At 37.1% G+C, this 19,594-nt stretch overlaps 1 protein-coding gene across 1 annotated transcript; it reads left to right on the forward strand.

Annotated features, from left to right (window-relative positions):
* Positions 1 to 5,855: 5,855 nt before the first annotated feature.
* LOC125225968 (E3 ubiquitin-protein ligase Hakai) lies at positions 5,856 to 13,749 on the forward strand. The gene is given in 8 exon segments (XM_048129781.1): positions 5,856 to 6,394; positions 6,688 to 6,879; positions 7,097 to 7,108; positions 7,844 to 8,001; positions 9,293 to 9,388; positions 9,991 to 10,104; positions 10,278 to 10,404; positions 13,712 to 13,749. Coding segments are annotated over 8 exon segments (951 nt in total). The 5' UTR covers positions 5,856 to 6,180.
* The last annotated feature ends 5,845 nt before the right edge of the window (positions 13,750 to 19,594 follow it).

A 19,594-nucleotide genomic window follows, 5' to 3' on the forward strand; every position in this document is an offset into this window, starting at 1 on the left:
TGGTGCTGTTAATGTCAATATATTGGAGGCCGTTCCCTTTTGTCTCTGCGTTATCTGCGTAATCTGGCATTACGCAAGTCTTCAGTTGAGCGGACGAGGACTAAGGCGGTCACGGCCGGCCAACGCTCCGCAGCCCTGCCACGCGATGGAAATTGATGGAAAATTACTCCTTGCTGGCTGGACGGGAAATTGGCAGGTTATCGGGGTGGGTAAGTGGCTAACAGTAGTCTGTACGCACTTGTACCTTTGGCAAAAATGTAAAGCACGTGTCAGTTTAGGCTTCGTAGGATTAAGCCAGAAAATATTGTCGACTTCACCACATTTCACCCCTAACTGACACTGAAGTGGGAAAAACAATGATTAAGACGCAAAAGAGAGAAGAGATGTGGTAGGTACGTATACATAGCCTGTCTCAGTTTTGACAACGGGAATAGGTGCTGGGGCTGTAGGTATGATAAGGCCAACTAACTAATAAAATAGAATCAAGATAAAATAATAACTGACAATATAACATTATATATATATATATAGTATGTATTATTCTTTATCTACTACCCCTCATATGTCTATACATCAACAACACAAAGACATCAAAGAACACAAACATCCTGATTCCTAATCCACGTCCTACAGTTCTTTGAACAAAATATAAAATGCAAAATTCATTGATTATAACTAAACTCACGTTCCAAACTTTCAAACGTCAACAGAATCGTTAAAACAAGCGGCCGAGCTTCACCACATACCTATCATAAGTATCATAACATGTCAACCACATGACAAGCATTCGAATAACATAAATCATGGGAAGTTTCGAACGAATAAGTCGACTACACTACTACACCACTCTTAACTTCATGCGTATGTATGTGGTTTGGCAAAGGCGCGAGATTATCTCGGCGCAACATCGACATTTGACATAGACTTAACCACTGGTGGGCATTCAAAAAGTGGAATCTTGAGCGTTACGAGGGTTTCAAGGCACGAAAGTTAAACAAACTTTGCCACCGAGTGAAACAAAAAAAAATTCACCACACCAACGAACAAAATACTAAATATAAAACATCAAATTGAAAAACATCAATTTCATCAATGTTTTCGATATTTATGAGTCAAAATCGTCATTTATAACTATATTCTACCAGTCAGCTAAAGACATCAAGCTAAAATTGGTATGAAATTACTTTGCACTCTTGTGGATAAAATGCAATTTTGCTATCCGTTTTCGAATAGCAAAATGGATCTTTATCAGTTGGTGTGGTAAAAAGAACTTGAGGGCCGGATTTACACATAAAATGCATGCCATAGTGACTATGGCACTAGAAGTAGGCCGGATATGATCCTTTCGCGGGCCGAACAACCCGCGGGCCGTACTTTGTCCACCACAAAGACTAAACCGTCCTTACGTATTAAATACAATTACAAAAACATGTGATAGTGTCGCGCCCCTCATGAGCTAGCCCTGCTGCAATAAAAAAGCCTATGTGGGTACAACTGAGCATTTCACCACCCCCCTTTCTTCCTATGGATGTCAAATTCAAATTCAAAATTATCTTTATTCATGTAGGCCTAATTACAAGCTCTCATGAATAGTTAATTACATATATATATTATGATCTTAATCTAACCTAATGTAGTTGAAGACGACTCTGGGATTTCAGCTCAATTGTGACGAGGGCGATGGGCTAACTACTTGTCAATATCACAATTTCGGTTTCTTTTAAGCGAATCATTGCAAAGAGTTGCACTACAACTTGAGCAATTTCATAAGATATGCCTACCCATTTTCGGATATCCGTGAATTTACGTAGGTTATGTATATTATGTAATAGTAACGTATTTCTGAATTTCAGACGAAAGCTCCTTATTGCACTAAAAACATAAGGACCTTTTAGTGATAGCAAGCCACATGTATAAAAATCTGTTTACGCTGCCATTATAGTGTCTAGGTATTAGTGTATAAGGCGTCATCCATATATTACGTCACAGTGTAAGGGGGAGGGGGGGTCATACTAAATGTGACAATCCCTGTTAAAGGGATACAAAAAAGCGTGACATAGGAGGGGGGAGGGGTCCAAAAACCTGAAATTTGGTGTGACGTAATATGTGGATGATCCCTAACGTCCCAGTGAGTTAGATACTTAGGTGTTATGTACAGTCAACCAATTGGAACCCTAGGCCACTGTAGAACTACTTAGTGACGTTATAAATTAGATTGTAAGAAATCTCTCACTGCTTGTCATTTTGACATGGTTGTAGAGTGGCCTAGGGTTGCAATTGGTTGACTGTATATGTGCATACTTCAATTACAGTACAAATAAAAGGTGACAGCCTTGACAGGCACGTGTCGAGCTGTTTATTTTAGTGTACATTTTTAACTCAAGGAAAGTGGGCATGCGGTGTCTACGTCACGTCAACAGTTGTCATTCTATCGAGTCCATAGATTTAGAATTATTAAACTAGATTGTTGAATCACATTTTTTGCTATACTAAATTGAACCTTATCACTGAGACAGAAAGGTGATCGTATCGGACTAGCGAAAACGGTCCACATGAGAGGGCATTGTTTGGGCTGGTGTCCCTCTCGCACGTGTGGCCATTGTTAATGAGGTTACCACAGTAGTAGTATTTTTATCTGTATATTACCTGACTTTATAACTTCTTATATTATTTTAGTGTTATATTCAAATTAGGGTTTCGATATATTTCAAAGAATTGGAAAATAATTATAATGTAATTATTTTGATGCCAATAAATCAAAGATTTGTATAATTAAAAAATATGTTCAAATGGGTATTAGTAGATTTGGTAGTAACTTTGAAATTTGACTGGTATCCCCAATGTATGACAGAAATGACGTCACTGAATAATGTTGACATTGTCAGTAAGTGCGAGAGGGACACCAGCCCAAACAATGACCTCTCATGTGGACACACTTTTTGACCTAACTACTCATTCTGGTTTAACTGTAATTCTGTGATCGAGTCAAATACTTAGACAGTAAAGACGCCTACTACTAACAATCCTGACCTCGAGGTTCCAACGTCCTTAATAACTACATATAGAGTATCAGGTGCAGAGAATTGAGAATTAAAAGAAAAACAGCATTTCGGAGAAACGCTTTAACTTAAGTAGGTATGTCATAAACAAAACTTACAAGTTCCTTTACGAAAGTGGCTCCAAATGTCACCGACCACTTTTTTGACACATTTACGAAAAGCCATTTCGTTTGGCAGCACAAAGCTTTTCGTTTGGTAAGAAAAACACAACTTAAACCTTTAGGGGCTCAAATCTGATCAATACTGAGTGCCACCTCGATCGAAATGAGAATATTACGAGGGTTAGGGGAAGTCCCTAGTACCATAAGTAAAACGTTCCATTTCACGCCATAATAACATCACAAATTTCAAATTTGTATAGTTGTTAATTGTTATACGTTGCGAGGCATATAAAAACAAACTAAGATACACAAAAAACATTACATTTCCTTCCTTATCAGTTGTATCAATCCAGACCAGTATTTCTGAATTCAGGCAGACTTATTGACCCAGCTTAACCCATAGGAAGGTAAGTAATATAATAAGCACGTGCAGTCGTGCACAATGTATTAGTACATATTACGAAACAACGTTACATTTTTTTTTACAAGCGTGTCCTAATAAAACATGAAGTATAAGATCGTAAGGTAAGCAACTTCATGCGTAGGATAGATATAGTATATCCTGATAAGCAGTATGGATATTAAATCGCTCTCTAAAGCCTCCGCCACACAAAAGCGTTTTGATAGCGTAGCGTTAGCAATCGGCGTTCGTTAGTTCCCGCCGGCGTCCGTTGGGCGCAAGTGGCGCAACGCCAGCGTTCGTCCGGCGCACCGCTATCCAATGATAACTCCGCTAACGCTCCGCCTACGCTCTCATAACGCGCATGTTTGGCCACGCTTTAAATACAACCAGCATCCTCTTAAATCAGCTGACGGGATCAACGGCAGATAGCGACCCAACATTGAGTTATGTGCATCCTGCGTTCCAGAATGTTCGGCCGATGTCTCTTACAGAATCGTAAATTTCGACTCGAAAAAGTTTAAAGATAACTGTTGTAATTAAGGTTTGAAATGTATGCTGAATAATGATTTGCACTTTTCATCCCAAATAAACATTTAATTACTTATTTAAATGTGACCGCCCGTCGTTACCCAATTATAATTTTGTGTGTATTTAATTCTTTTCCTTACGTTTTACTTGCTAACACAATTAAAATATATTGCTTAATACTTAAATATGTATATTATATTTTTATTCTGTCCCATCCCAAACAGGCAAAACTCGCATAAATTAGGCTTTACATAGTTTAACAAAAAAAAAGTTAATTGTATTGATTGCAGTATTACAACTGGGTACATAAAAGTAAAACATGTAGAACATTTGAATTTATACACTTATGCTTATTAATTGCTTATTAATTGGTTGGAAGTGTTGGAACTATAAATGTTGCATGAATAAGAAAATAAGATTCTCTTATTAGAAAATAAGATTCCATTTGGTATAAACATTGCTGAATAACATTCTCCTTTAAAAATATATTCCTTACATTACGCAATCTGGAGAAATGATAAGTAAATATTTGCCTATGTTCCAGAAAAACAAGTTTCATTTATTTAAATTGCTGGTATAGGAGGCATTGACATTGACCTCATGAATTTTGGAAGACCTCTTGGTAAATTGACAACCGCTCTGGCGCAGTCGGTAGTGACCCTGCCTGCTACGCCGCGGTCCCGGGTTCGAATCCCGGTAAGGGCATTCATTTGTGTGATGAGCACAGATATTTGTTCCTGAGTCATGGATGTCTTCTCTGTATATAAGTATTTATATATTATATATATCGTTGTCTGAGTACCCATAACACAAGCCTTCTTGAGCTTACCGTGGGCCTCAGTCAATCTGTGTAAGAATGTCCTGTAATATTTATTTATTTATTTATTTATTTAAATATCTAATCAAATTATACAATATCACATGAATATATAAATAATTGTATGTTTCTCTGAATTCTCTTCACCCCTAAGAGATATTTGAGGAAAACGGATTCAATAAAATATATACCAAATTTAAATGGCAAAGAAAATACTGGAGCAAAATAATACAAGTTGAATAAATCAGAATAAATCTAAGCACGACAGATTCAACAAAGAACCACAAATTTTAAAAATAGGTACCTTCAAATTGTGTAGGTATGTAGGTAAACAACAACACATGATAGGTACGTACACTCACGGACTTTAATTGTTGATCCACTTCTAGCTCATTTTATACTATGGGATGTCCAGTATAAAATGAGCTAGAATTGGATCAACAATAAAATTAAAGTCCATGACCGTACCCAATAGCAGTAGGTAACTTTCTTGGCATATAATAAAAGAATTCAAATAATTGTCAGATATTGTATTTCTAATAGTAGGCTTTATAACAATACACCGTACGTTTAATCGTATTTTGTAAAATACTTTCTTTACGGTAAAAAAAAAAAACAATTCTTGCAAGGAACATGTTCAACCAAAACAATGTTTAGTCGCCTGCTGGGCTCGCTTTTAATGTCTGGCAAAATGATATGATTTATATTTCACTTACCGAGACTGCTGGTTTTCTTATTTCACCCATAATCCTTCATTGAGCGTAGTTTACTTGGAAGAAAATCTTAGATTCTCTTCCGATAAAAAATTTATACAATGACAATGGCGTAGAGCCGTAGAGCGGTTAATTCAAATTTCATTTGACACTGACAATTCCAATTCCATAGACACGTACGTAGTGAAGTCCCTTCTATAAGAACAGGTCCATATTTCAATACGGAACCCCATGTTGACAAAAGCGTGGTATACACGCATCATACAGATTCAATTCACAGATGTAGACTGTAGTTAAGAGTCGGAAAAACGACTTCGTAAATGCCAAAAAAAAATAGTTTGCGTTGTCGGGTGTAGAATTATAGGAAAATTGAGATAATTATTTAACGACAATTGTATTTATGTACAGAAACTACTAAGAAATTCATTTGTATTCTCAAATGAAACTATTTTTCAATTTATAGTTTTACAGAAACTGTTGAAAAGAGGTTAAGTGACTGTCAACAAAATTGGGCGCCGTTTGGACGGCGAAACACTTAACTTTTACATCATATTTCTAAATGAATAGCGAAAAGAGAAATGCCCGTGGCCGTGGGCGAGGTAGAGGCCGTGGCCGGGGTCGTGGAAGAGGCCGTGGTCGCGGCAAGAAAGTTCCGAAGGTGATGTCTTCTGACGAGGAAGAATGCTCTGTTGAAGAAAGTTCACAAGACCAGGAGGAGTCTTCAACTATTGAGGAGACAAAGGAAGAGGTTGAACAAGCCGAACCCCCTAAACGTGAGTAACTAGGCATCTTTTGTACCTTTTCTTAGAGTAATCAGAATTAGTTAATAAACTCCAGTGGTCTATGTAGTTCGTCTGTATTTGACACGACTCGTGCATAGCTCGGAGGTAAATTTGGTTTAATGATATTCTGTGTTTTTACTGGTAGAGTAGTGTTGCAATAGGCATTTAAATCAAAAATTATGTGCAAAAAATTACCAAAAAAGAATTCTACAGTTCATTACTTTCTATCACTTACATCTATTAAGTTTAAAAGGAAACAAAATTTATCAACTCTTCCTTTTCAGTGGAAGTCCCTTCCGACATATCACAACTAGAAGCCCCAGTATTCACAACACTGCAGCGTGGCCCGCCTGAGCCCATGCTCCGTTTGGACTGGGACCATCGTGCAGCACTTATTGGGGAAAAAGTGCTGAACCCAATGATATATTGCTGTGATATATGCTCAAAGCCTATACTTATTTATGGTAGAATGGTATGTAACATTTAAATGATATATTTAAGCAAATGTTGTTTCTCTAGTACTGTATCAATGTCATCTGAATATAGTATCATAACTTGAACATTATATTCTTGGAGTAGATTGTCTATTCTGGCTTAAGGGATTTATTGATCTTTGAATTAATGGGCATATTTTTCATCAGTGGTAAACACAAATTTAATAAAAAAAATCTTTCATATTTGTTCCGCTGTAAGGCAAACATGAATGTATAGGTTTAATAAAATTTAGAGATGGGCCGAATATGGACTTTTAATTGCCGAATTATGCGAATATTCAGTCAAGGTGGTCACGAACATTCCTCTACTGTTCCAGTCAGATTTATCTGATGGCACTTTTGATTTCTTTAGAAATGACAAAGTAGAACATTCGGCCGAATATTCGGTTACGCCATATTTAGAAAGCGGATGTTAAGAAAAAACTATTAAATGATTGATAATGGTTACATATGTTACTAGAACTACATATGTTATTACGATTTAGTGAATTTAACTAAAACTTAGTTAAAACAACTCTAAACTCTTCTCAACTCTTAAACTACGGTTTTTCCAACTTTGTATTTGTATTTTGACGCATAGGCAATTATCTCTTTCTAGTAGTTCCTTAGAAAGCTACTAAAATAGGAGCTTATTATCCAAAGGAATACGTAAGATCTTCATTATTTTTTTACTTTGTTTATTCGGTAAATATTCGGCAAAGCAACCGAATTATTCGGCCGAATACGAACATTGAAAAACTTGCCGAATATGCCGAATACCGAATATTTACCGAATATTCGGCCCATCTCTACAACAGAATTATTCGGCTAAATGCTTTCTTATTTCTCATATCTTCATCCACTGGAGAGGTCACAATTCTTAACCAATAGTCCTGATTTTTTAAATTAACTTTCATGACCAAGTCATTATTTTTCTGGAACTACAAATCCTTTATTAGCCAAATAGTCTGTGATTATGACTTACATTGTCTGCTAAATTCCTAACATTTTCTGTATGATCAGGTTCTCCGCGTAGAGCAAACAGGACTCGGCACTGTGTTCATGTGCACACACTCAGGCACTCGTTATGGGAACACAGGCTGCCGGCGGACATACCTCTCTCAGGTACGTTCAACACTTGTAATTTACCATTTATATCTTAGAGAGAAGTGTGCAAATGCGGTAGATTGGAGATGTTAAAGATTACGACGGCCGGTCTGGCTCAGTCGGTTCGGTTGTGACCCTGCCTGCTAAACCGCGGTCCTGGGTTCGAATCCCGGTAAGGGCATTTATTTGTGTGATGAGCACAGATATTTGTTCCTGAGTCATGGATGTTTTCTATGTATGTAAGTATGTATTTATCTATTTAAGTATGTATATCGTCGCTTAGCACCCATAGTCGCTTAGCACCCATAGTACAAGCTTTGCTTAGTTTGGGGGTAAGTTGTTCCGTATAAGGTGTCCCCAATATTTATTATATTTATTTTTATATCAGAAAAGGCATCCAAATTTTTTATTTATTTATAGCAGGTGCAGGTGCTCTGCAGGTGGACCAACATCATGAAAATCAATTCTTATACGGTGCACTTGCCGTCAGTAACCAATGTCACCTTTTTTTTTGCTGTGTACTTAACACAGCAAACAGGAGTGTAAAATTTCTAATGGGTTGGCAACGCGCACGTGACACTCCTTGAGTTGCTTTCATAGGTGACGGTGACCGCCCTCCATCAGGTGGACCGTATTATGCTTGTTTGCCACCGACATAGTATAAAAAAAGTCAGCAACAGGTTAAATCAATCTAATCAATCTTAAATGCGTCATAACTAGTCGTGGCCACATCCGTAACTATGCGGAATTGCATAGGGATAAAGCTCTTCGACAAGGAGGATTTAGAAAGAGAGCTAAAGGCTGACAATTTTAAAGTGTGAAGGTTATACTTAATATACTTTCAAGCCAATGTTTGCATTCGTTGTTGATCTTGGCTGGTCAGTATAGTTATTTGTTATATAAGAGTGCAAAGTTGTATTTTAACATTTTGTAATTGAAAAATGAGCAAGCGAAGAATCCTGAACTTGCGCGTTTTTCAACACACGTGAAGTAAAATACATTTGCACTCGTGTGTAACACAAAACTTATCCCCTCACTATAGCGAGGAAAGTACAACGCAAAAAACGCGTTTACCACTGCTTCCAGTAGTTCCACAGGTGGTAAAATATGTTCATCACTAGATTAACCCACTTTTATCAATTTTAAAGCAGAAAATTTGCCTCTATTCAAGGTCAAATTACTTTATCCACTAGTGGATAAAATGCGTTTTTACCCGTTGGTATTAAAGGACACGTGTTTCCGAGCTAGTGGGGGGAAAAAGTTTGTGACATAAAGCGTTCAAAAGTTAACATTTATTGTATTGTTACAGAGGGACCTGCAGGCGCACATCAACCACCGGCACGTGTCGGGCGAGACTCACGCGGCCGCCGAGCCTCCCACCGTGGCCGTCGTCAAACCTATCTCCGTAAGTTGTCACTAAACTCTAATTAGATGGCATGTACCTTGCCTAATAAATAATAAACAAAAGTTGAAACCCGTGATCAATGGTAATGAGGTTGGCAACTGTGAAAGGATTACTTGTGTGCGATTTTACTCTATGAGAATTGGTAGTGGTCTCGGGAGTCTTCCGCGACCACGGCTAGTGCAAGTTGGCCGAAACGTTGGGTAAAAGGTAATAATGTTATTTTATCGCGTTCGACCCGTGTGTGTCATAAAAAATGTTTATATAACCTAACCACGAAATTAAAATTTTGAAAAAACCCCTGACCACGACATAGTAGACTGATTTTCATGAAACATGGCTAAGAACACTCCCGACTAACTCAGTTTTCAGACAAAAAAAACTAAATTTAAATTGGTTCATCCGTTCGGGAGCTACGATGCCACAGACAGACATACACACAGACACGTCAAAGTTTATAACACCCCGTCGTTTTTGCGTCGGGGTTTAAAAACGCGAGAACTTAAAGTGTTACAGTGCATATTTTTTTAAGTTTATGTGCCTGTCTTACTATTTCGTTTTTCATATCGAGGTATGCAATATTTAGTATCGTATCGTACGTGCAGGTGGGCAGCGGGGTCGGCGCATCGAACGACCCGCGGCACGCGGTGTCGACGCGCCGGAATCTCATCACGGTGCCCATTCAGGACCCGGACCCTAATTATTACAACTATTATCAGGTTCGTAATTTTTTTTTTTTAATAATTTCTTAGGAAGTTGGAAATCTTTGAAAAATTTTCTACGTACGTACAGACGGGCCCTTAGATTAGACTCGATAAAAAATTAACTACCGGGCACTAGGGTGGGTAGAAAGCACGATCTTTAGTGAAAAAAACGTTTTGTACATTTCCAGCAACCCGTAGCGCCGGTGGCGCCGCTGAACGCCGTGGCGAGCGCGGGCACTAGCGGCGCGGCGGGGGCGCCGCCCCCCGCGCCCGCGCAGTACTACCCCGCCTACCCCGCCTACACGCCGCAGCCAGGTACACACTACCTACACACGAGACAACTACAGACACAACTAGAACAAACCTTTTCGATGCATCACGATAAAACCCAGCCCCTTGCACGATCTCATAAATTGTTTAAGTCGATGTACATTTTTAAGCAGAGTTCTGACGATGGTTTGGAATGTACAAAATAAAATATTAACCCATTCATGGCCAAGGACTGTCGAGCGTACACATCACGCCGGGCCACCATACAAACCGTTTTTAGCTAAAACGCGTGACTCAGCTCATGGGTCTCTGGACTGGCGCGAACGCAAAATAAATTGCCGCTTATGAATCCAGCCAGTTGAACAATCTTATGCAACATTTTTACTAACCAACTGTTTTCTGTTCATATTCAAAATAAATGTATTTACTAATTTGTTGCTATTTGTAAGAATTAACATTTTATAGTCTGACCAGAAATATATGATTGTCAAGAGGATGCTGTTATTCTCTTATAATTAATTAATTTTACGGTTCAGAAAAGTATTTAAAAAATATTTATAATGAAATTCCGCAACTTAGCGCGTGATTATGTATATTTCTAGTCATCCATAGCCAAGGTCACAAAAATCACAAAATACGAAATCACTGAAGAGCACTGGGGTATAAAGTCGCCAATGAATAAATCGTGACTAAATAGAATTTCCCATATTACTCTAAAATACATCCTAATCCACGTGAAAGATGAGACGACCGCTTAATCCGCCGCCGCTTAGGTGCATTCATTGTTTATTGGCCAAGTGTCACCGATAATCTTACATGTGGCCTGTCATGATCTTTGTTTTGGTAAACGTCATTATAATAGAAACAATAGAGCACTTAAAAACTGTTATAAACACCACGCAAATGTTTAGAAAAAAACTTGTCTTGTAAATATTTGTCACACACTTTTATGATAATACAATATAATTACTATTTAGTTTGTGACTGTTTAAGCCGCCCTGTTTATGTAATGAAACAAAAAAATATAGCATGGTAATAAGTTTGGTTCTTAGAAATGTTGCTTGCTGCCATCCAAACAGTAATCCGTTGTAAAATGGTAGATCAGTCAATGAATGCTCAAGAGGGGGGTCTAGGTGGAATGGCCGAAAGCAGAAAGTTTCACTTCGGGATGTTGTTAGGGGTAGTCAGGAGACATACATACTAAAAGTCCTCGGACTTTGGACGTGAGCTCGAAGAGGGGGGGATGAAAAAAGGTCCCATTTTTTGGTTTTTTGCTCATATTTCAAAAACTATGCGTCATACGAAATTTTGGTTTACTACACCTTGAAAGCTTATAAAATTCTCTATAACTTTGATCTAGAAATTTTTTTTCTATTCTCAACCATTATCTAGGTATGAGCTCCTAAAAACTGTTAATTTTTTAAAAATCGTTTTCCCCCCCACTTTTTGCTTCATACATTGCTCCATATCTTGAAAAATGACTGGGATTAGTAGTCAAAGTAGACCCCAGGCTCCCATGAGCCGTGGCAAATGCCGGGATAACGCAAGGAGGATGATGAATGGGGATGGCACGGAACGAAAGCAACTTACTGATTCCTGTGCAAACAAAAGTACCAGCTGCTCCGGAAGAAATACTGAAGTCAATATTTTGCCGGTGCACCACACATTGTAGTAGTGGTGGATGGTAGATGTGTACAGCTAATTGTATTGTTACCTGTTGTGTGAATGCATTTATAAATACAGCATCATAATACAATCATGTTCATCAAATACATATTTTACACGTTTATCACATACATTTGTTGTTTCATTTCGTTTTAAAGTCGTATAATTATTCAACGGTACATGACCCAGAAGCATATGTACACATATTATGAAAGGTATTTGAATGATCTACAAGATTTTTTAAGAAAACTTTTGTCTAAGATAAATATTTTTCAAGATATGGAGCAATGTATGAAGCAAAAAGTGGGGGGAAAACGATTTTTAAAAAATTAACAGTTTTTAGGAGCTCATACCTAGATAATGGTTGAGAATAGAAAAAAAGTTTCTAGATCAAAGTTATAGAGAATTTTATAAGCTTTCAAGGTGTAGTAAACCGAAATTTCGTATGACGCATAGTTTTTGAAATATGAGCAAAAAACCAAAAAATGGGACCTTTTTTCATCCCCCCCTCTTCGAGCTCACGTCCAAAGTCCGAGGACTTTTAGTATGTATGTCTCCTGACTACCCCTAACAACATCCCGTAGTGAAACTTTCTGCTTTCGGCCATTCCATCTAGAATCGTTCGTTGACCAAGCTATGGTACAATTTGCAACGAATTTCGTCATGAAATAAGCTTTAAAACAATGTGCAATAAAGTTTATTTTTGCGTGCTATGAAAATATGTGTAGTTTTTACAAGTAGCGCCAGGCCACGGTGATCCATACCTTGAGTCGTGTCTATAACATCAGGCATATATATATTATTTATATTTTTGAAATGTGGATTCATCCATTTGCTTGGAACACGTATGTATCTCGAATTTCAGAATATTTACTATATCTTATACTTTTAAACGAGCAATTCTTGTATATTTATTTATTTATTTATTTATATATATATATATTTATTTACACTGACGATCTCGGAAACCGCTCTAACGATTTCGCAGAAATTTGTTATGTGGGGGTTTTTGGGGGTGAAAAATCGGTCTAACTTATCCTTAGGTCCCGGAAAACGCGAATTTTCGAGTTTTCATGCGTTTTTCTTCGCGCGCCATCTCGTGTGCACGTGCAGTAGTTGTACTGTTAAGACAGAATTCTTTCGGTCGATGTAAGTACTATTTATTGCAAACACTAGATGGCGACACAGGTCAAGGCTAAAACGAATAGAAAATACACTATTTGAGTTTTTGTGGCGAAATGCGCGCCATCTCGTGTGGAGTAGTTGTGTTAAGGCTGAGAATTCTTTCGCTCGATGTAGGTACTATTCATTTTTGAACTAGATGGCGACACATGTCAAGGATACGAAACAGAACCGAGCGAAGCTCGGTTGCCCAGATATTTACACTTATAGTAAACCAAACTTGAATTTTCTCGACCCCATTTCACTAAAAAAAAACATGTTTACAATTTTTTTTTTTCATTATACCTTATGAAAATGGTTGTTAGCTCAAACTATACTTACATTATTACGTTATATTACGTTTTGTTTATGTTTAAATCAGATTTATTCAGGACTCACATGAGAGTCATCGGCCCTGCGGAACTGTTTCACCATGACTCATAAGCTGAGTTGCTGGCCCTGAATGGGTTTTCCTGTGACTTTTTAACGTTTATATGTTCCGCGATCTTCTGTCGTTACGCTCTAGGCGGAACGATCGTGTTCATGTTGAAGACCCCGTATTGATTGTAGAATTTGCAAAGTCTATAGAGCGCTATAGAATCACTATGTGATCTAAAGGCGTCATTTATATCCAAAATATCGCAAGCGGCGTAAACCGATAGTACCTACACTGTCATATACCTTATCGTAGGTCTATATGCCTTCCTTTTACTTCAACGTGAAGAAAAAGAACGGCACGTTGCCTATAATTAATTTAGGCTTAGGACTTTTTATGGCATACCGTGGTTCTAAAATCCGTGGAGTCGACATATGAAAAATTTTCGAAGTCAAAGTCAAAGTCCAACAGTATGATGTCATATTAAATATAAGTATTTATACATACTGTCACAACGTTACCTAGTTAATTTTAATCGAACGTAGTTAATATTAACTAATAATGTTATTTATTAGTAAATTTTATCATAATCCTATATAATAATAGCAAAAAATTACTATTAAGATAAAATCAACTACGTTCGATTAAAAATTAAAATGAACTCAGTGACGATGTGACAGTGTGTATAAATATCATACTGATGGACTTTGACTTTGAAAATTTTTCATATGGCGACTCCACGGATTTTACCTTCGCGGGCACTATGCCAAAGTGTCAAAATGTCCATGGGGACAAAATGCCCAACGGTCAAAATGTCTATGTGGTCAATACGTCCAAGGGTCAACATGTCCAAAGGTAAAAACGTCCTAGGAGGCAATATGCCCAAAGAGACAAAATATCCTCAGGGTAAATATGTCTAAGAGTCAAAATGTCCAATAAGTGAATGTGCCCAAGTGTCAGAATGTCCAAGTTTCAAAACGACCAAGGAATCAAAACGTCAAAAGAGTCAATATGTCCAAGGGTTATAACGTCCAAGGAATCAAAATGTCAAGAGTCAATATGTCCAAGGGTCATAACGTCCCAGGAATCAAAACGTCAAAATAGTCAATATGGCCAAGGGTCAAAACTTTCAATTAATCTACATGCCAAAGGAGTCAAGAAGTCTAATATGTCCAAGTTGTAATAAATGTGAACTTACAAATCCGGGAATATAGTACTTATTTCCCTCCAGGACCACCAAGTTGAATTCCTAAAATGTTGAAATCCCGAAATGTTGACTTTCCCAGAATGTTGATTTTTTTCAGTTTCGCAAAATGTTGAATTCTTATAACGTTGAAATATTAAAAAGTTGAATTCTCAAAATGTATACTTTCAACATTTCGGGATTTCAACATTTTAGTAAGTCAAGTTTATATTCCTGGAATCTTTTTTTAACATGGGTACTTTTTTTTGGTCCTAATAGGAGAAAAAAAATGTCCCAAGATTTCCAGACATTTTTGGGATTGTCCATCCCATTACCGATATAGCTATGAAAAAATGGTAAACGGACTGGAAAATAAATCTTGGGAAAATTAATCCTTTTTCTTATCAGGCTATCAGGATTAAAAGAGTCCGCGATTCTTTGAAGAAATCACATAAAAATTATCAAATAAGTAAACCAAATACCGTTTAACACTAAAGACCTACTTAATCTTTCTGGTATAGCCCATTGGTTGACTGGTAGAGAACTTATTTCTAACTAAAAAGTTGGTCTCTTCATTATACACTACTTCTTACATAATATGTTTATTTTTGCAAATTCAACATTTTAGGGTTTACTGAACATTCGCCAAAAAACGTTTCCCAAAGTTTCACATCCCAAACTATTATTCCCAAATTATCATTTCCCAAATAAACGTTTGGCAAAACAACTTACCGCAAATATAAACAAATTCCTTTATTTACATGAACATATTTACATAATTATATAAGAAACTAGGACTAAACTTAAAAGCTAGCTAATGTCTAAAATAGGCCCTTGAGGCATTGTACCAAGGATACTGGCGACATTTCCTCGCTGTATCGCAATGCTGGGGTCTTAGGTCTATGGGGTCCCAGCGCGAACAAGTTGTTCACAGAAATCGCGAAGCGTCTGGTTGAGGTAACTGGTGACCGAAGAGCTGGCGATTTCCTCGCACAACGTATCAGCATCGTAAATTGACATTTAGCAAACTTTTTTTCGCAAGTATTTGTTTCCCAAAATATTTACGTAAATACATACAATTACGCCTGTATCCCATAAAGGGGTAGGCAGAACACATGAAAGTACTAACGCTTCAGTACCACTCTTGGCAAATAAGGGGTTGAAAGAAAACGAAACTGTGACATTGCAGTGACAGGTTGTCAGCCTCTCGACTACGCCAAAATTTACCCCATATCCCACAGTCGCCTTCTACGACACCCACGGGAAGAAATGGGGTGGTGAAATTCTTAACCCGTCACCACACAGGCCAATATTTACTTGGTCAAATTTCATATTACCAAATATTATTTAGCCAAAGGTATTGTTAGGCAACATTTCCATTTCCCAATATATTGTAATTAAATGGCGCACTAGAAATTTGTTTGTTGATTTTATACTTTGTGTCCAATATTTGTGTGAAATAATGTGTATGTCGTACTTACTTTTTTTCCTCCTGCTGCAAAATGTCATGTTTGTAATAAGGGAGCTCTATTATACTGGACGGTGAAATATTTGTAATCGAAGCGTTTTGTATACCAAGTACGAGTAAGGCACGCCACATACAGTCTTAATAATTCATAATCTTAAAAAAGATTTGTATGTAACCTGTCAGTTCAAACTGACAGAATTTTCAGATTGATTGAACTGATAGGTTGCATACAAATCTTTTTTAAGATTATGAATTTTTAAGACTGATGAAGAATTGTTCTCGAAACGCGTTTAGGCGTGCCTAAGATACAGTTAATTCGCAGCAATTATTAGAGTACAAACACACGGCCTCACCGGACGAAGGACATCCACATACTAAGTTTTTTCTCGCTTTAACCCTTAATCAAATAACGGGAAATTATTTCCCACTTCATCATTCACCACAAAATATTTTTTATCTTTTTAATGGCACCACTGAGCGATACAAATCATACAGATTTAAAATCTTAGTAACTCTTTGAGTTTGAAAAAAGGCAAGACTTTTCTGAGGACAACCATTTGTGACCACACGTCAAAGTCAGTTGTCATGATTTTTCGCGTAATAACAAGAGTCTTTTTAGTGTTTTGAGGCTAAGTACGAAAAAAAATCTGGTAAGTGCATACAGTGAACAGTCTCATTAACTGGACTTATTTCCCCTGTGCTCTGCTTAAACAGAATTGTCATAACGATTATGTCATTATTTAGCCAAGATTTTGAGGTTTTAGTAAATGGGAAATTATTTCCCAGTGTTCGTGCCTGAACTCACGATTTTGGTAGGTTTTCATCAAGTGGGAATATATTTCCCAGTGTTTATTCTCGACTTAGACTTTTTGAAAATGGGCTTTTTTTGTTTTCCATTTTTTTGTTTTTATTCATTTTATTTCTATTCATTTTTAGTGAAGACAAAATGAATAAGAAAACAATACGAACACAACTTACAAAAAAGTACATAGAAGAAACTCTTGAGAACTCAGCTGATTTGTCTGACATATCCGATCATGAATATCATGGTTCTGATAATGATCCTTGCTATGTTGACAGCATATATTTTCCTTTTCTAAGTTTCTAGATTTTAAATCAACTAAAATTGACTAGTAAACAGTTCGTACCTTATCGAACAATGGGAAACTATTTCCCACTTCATTCATAATTATGCTTTCCCGTACCGGATAACGGGAAATTATATCCCGCCGCGAACCCCCCCCCCCCCCCCTCCCCATATCAATTAAGTAATGAAAAGTACATATTTGTTGCTTAATTGAGTTCGTATAGTACTAAGAATATATATTTTCCATCTTTCAATTTAGTTAAGTATTTTGCTCTTCCTAAAATTATCAATATTTAGAAAAAGTATTGGTATAAGTTTTATAATTTATCAACCTACGTATTCATAATATTGTAAATTGAAATTATTTGCCAGGAGTGGCAGTGAAACTTGAGTTGTTTCATGTGCTCTGCCTACCCCTTCATGAGATATATACAATTGTTTTGTAAGAAAGTAACAAAACTGTAGTTTAAGAGTTGAGCAGAGTTTAGACTTCAGAGTTGTTTTAACTAAGTTTTCATAAGTCATCATAAGAACATAGTTGTAGTAACATATGTAACCATTATCAATCATTTAATAGTTTTAATCTTAACATCCGCCTCGCCTTAAAAATATGGCGTAACCGAATATTCAGCCGAATGTTCGGTTCGGTAAGAGCTGAACCGAATGTTCGGCCGAATATTCGTATTCGGCAAAGTCCATATTCGGCCCATCTCTAGTGTAAGGTGTCCCCAATATTTATTTATTTATTTCTATTTTTCAATATTCACTCCTTGGACGTTTTGACCCTTGGACATATTGACTCTTTGGGCATATTGACTCCTTGGACGTTTTGACCCTTAGACATATAGACTCTTCGAGCATATTGTCTTCTTGGACGTTTCGACTCTTAGACATGTTGACTCTATGGACATATTGACTATTTGGACATTTTGACATTTGAACATATTGACTCTTTGGGCATATTGACTTCTTGGACGTTTCGACTCCTAGACATGTTGACTATATTAACATATTGACTTCTTGGTCATTTTGACCCTTGGACGTATTGACTACTTGGATGTTTTGACCCTTGGACATTTTGTCTCTTTGGGCACATTGACTCCTTGGACGTTTTGACCCTTGGACATATTGACCCTTTGGACGTATTGACTCCATAGACATTTTGACCATTGGGCATTTTGTCCCCATGGACATTTTGACACTTGGGCATAGTGCCCGTGAAGGATGTGATTTGTAATCTTAAAATACAAACACAGGCCACAAATCTTTCTCTGAACTCTGAATCAGGGGCGGCTCACTCCGCGATTCTATCGCCGCGCTACAAGTACATGTCAGCGGCCCATTCATTGGCGACGACCTTCGTGCGGCGCAATAAAATTCAATGTTGGCTGCTCGCGTGCGGTCCGTTTGTTAATGTAGGTAAGAATTTAGAATGGCGGCATTTTGTGAACATCAAAGGAGTGAGCCTTCTGTACTTGTACTATTATATATTCTGTGTCTGAATAAAACTTTCTTTATTTTCCAATCTACTAAACGTTGCTTTTTGTAATGTAAAGCGGCCACTATTTTTGTTTTCTTTGTAATCGGGGTGCGTAAGCATCATTGTAAGTACATCTGTGTGATGAACTAGCGAACATTGGTACTGTGTAAATTTCACAAAATTGTGAAAACGCTAGTGAACTTGTAGGAGCGATTTGACGAGAAAAAGTTAGTCCAATGGGTACATAATAATGATGTAACTTCATACAGACCAAATCACAACAGCTGACTCGAATACCACGAATGAATTAATGAAAGTATCTGCGTCTATCAGTGTACAGCACCTTCACCAATAGAATTACGTCTCTTGACTTGACTATATGAAACCCTATGAAAGATCAATTTCTATTCGTGCCAGCTTTCGTGAAACGACATGCAATAAAAAATAGCTATATATAAGACTGGAATATAATATAAATAAAAATTATACACAGCATTGATTGGGTATTATTTATTAATGTAACACTAGTCAATATCAATTATATTTACAAGTCTCATTCACACCTCCCAATATCTTGATTTCAATTTCAACAAATGCATTAAAATCTGCAAAAAATATCTTTCTTTGTATACCATACTCGCCATTCCCATACTGAAATAAGTATGGGTGGAAGGGAAATAAAATAAATACTAGAATTGTAAGAACTCACAACGCCATTGCAGAAATACCAATTAATAAATTAATTGTTAAATGCACTGCATGCATGATTACTGCTTTGAGCCTGCACTGATAAAATGTTAAGGTTAAGCGTGGTA

This window comes from Leguminivora glycinivorella, chromosome 5, assembly GCF_023078275.1.
Source record: "Leguminivora glycinivorella isolate SPB_JAAS2020 chromosome 5, LegGlyc_1.1, whole genome shotgun sequence".
In the NCBI taxonomy this organism is placed as follows: domain Eukaryota; kingdom Metazoa; phylum Arthropoda; class Insecta; order Lepidoptera; family Tortricidae; genus Leguminivora; species Leguminivora glycinivorella.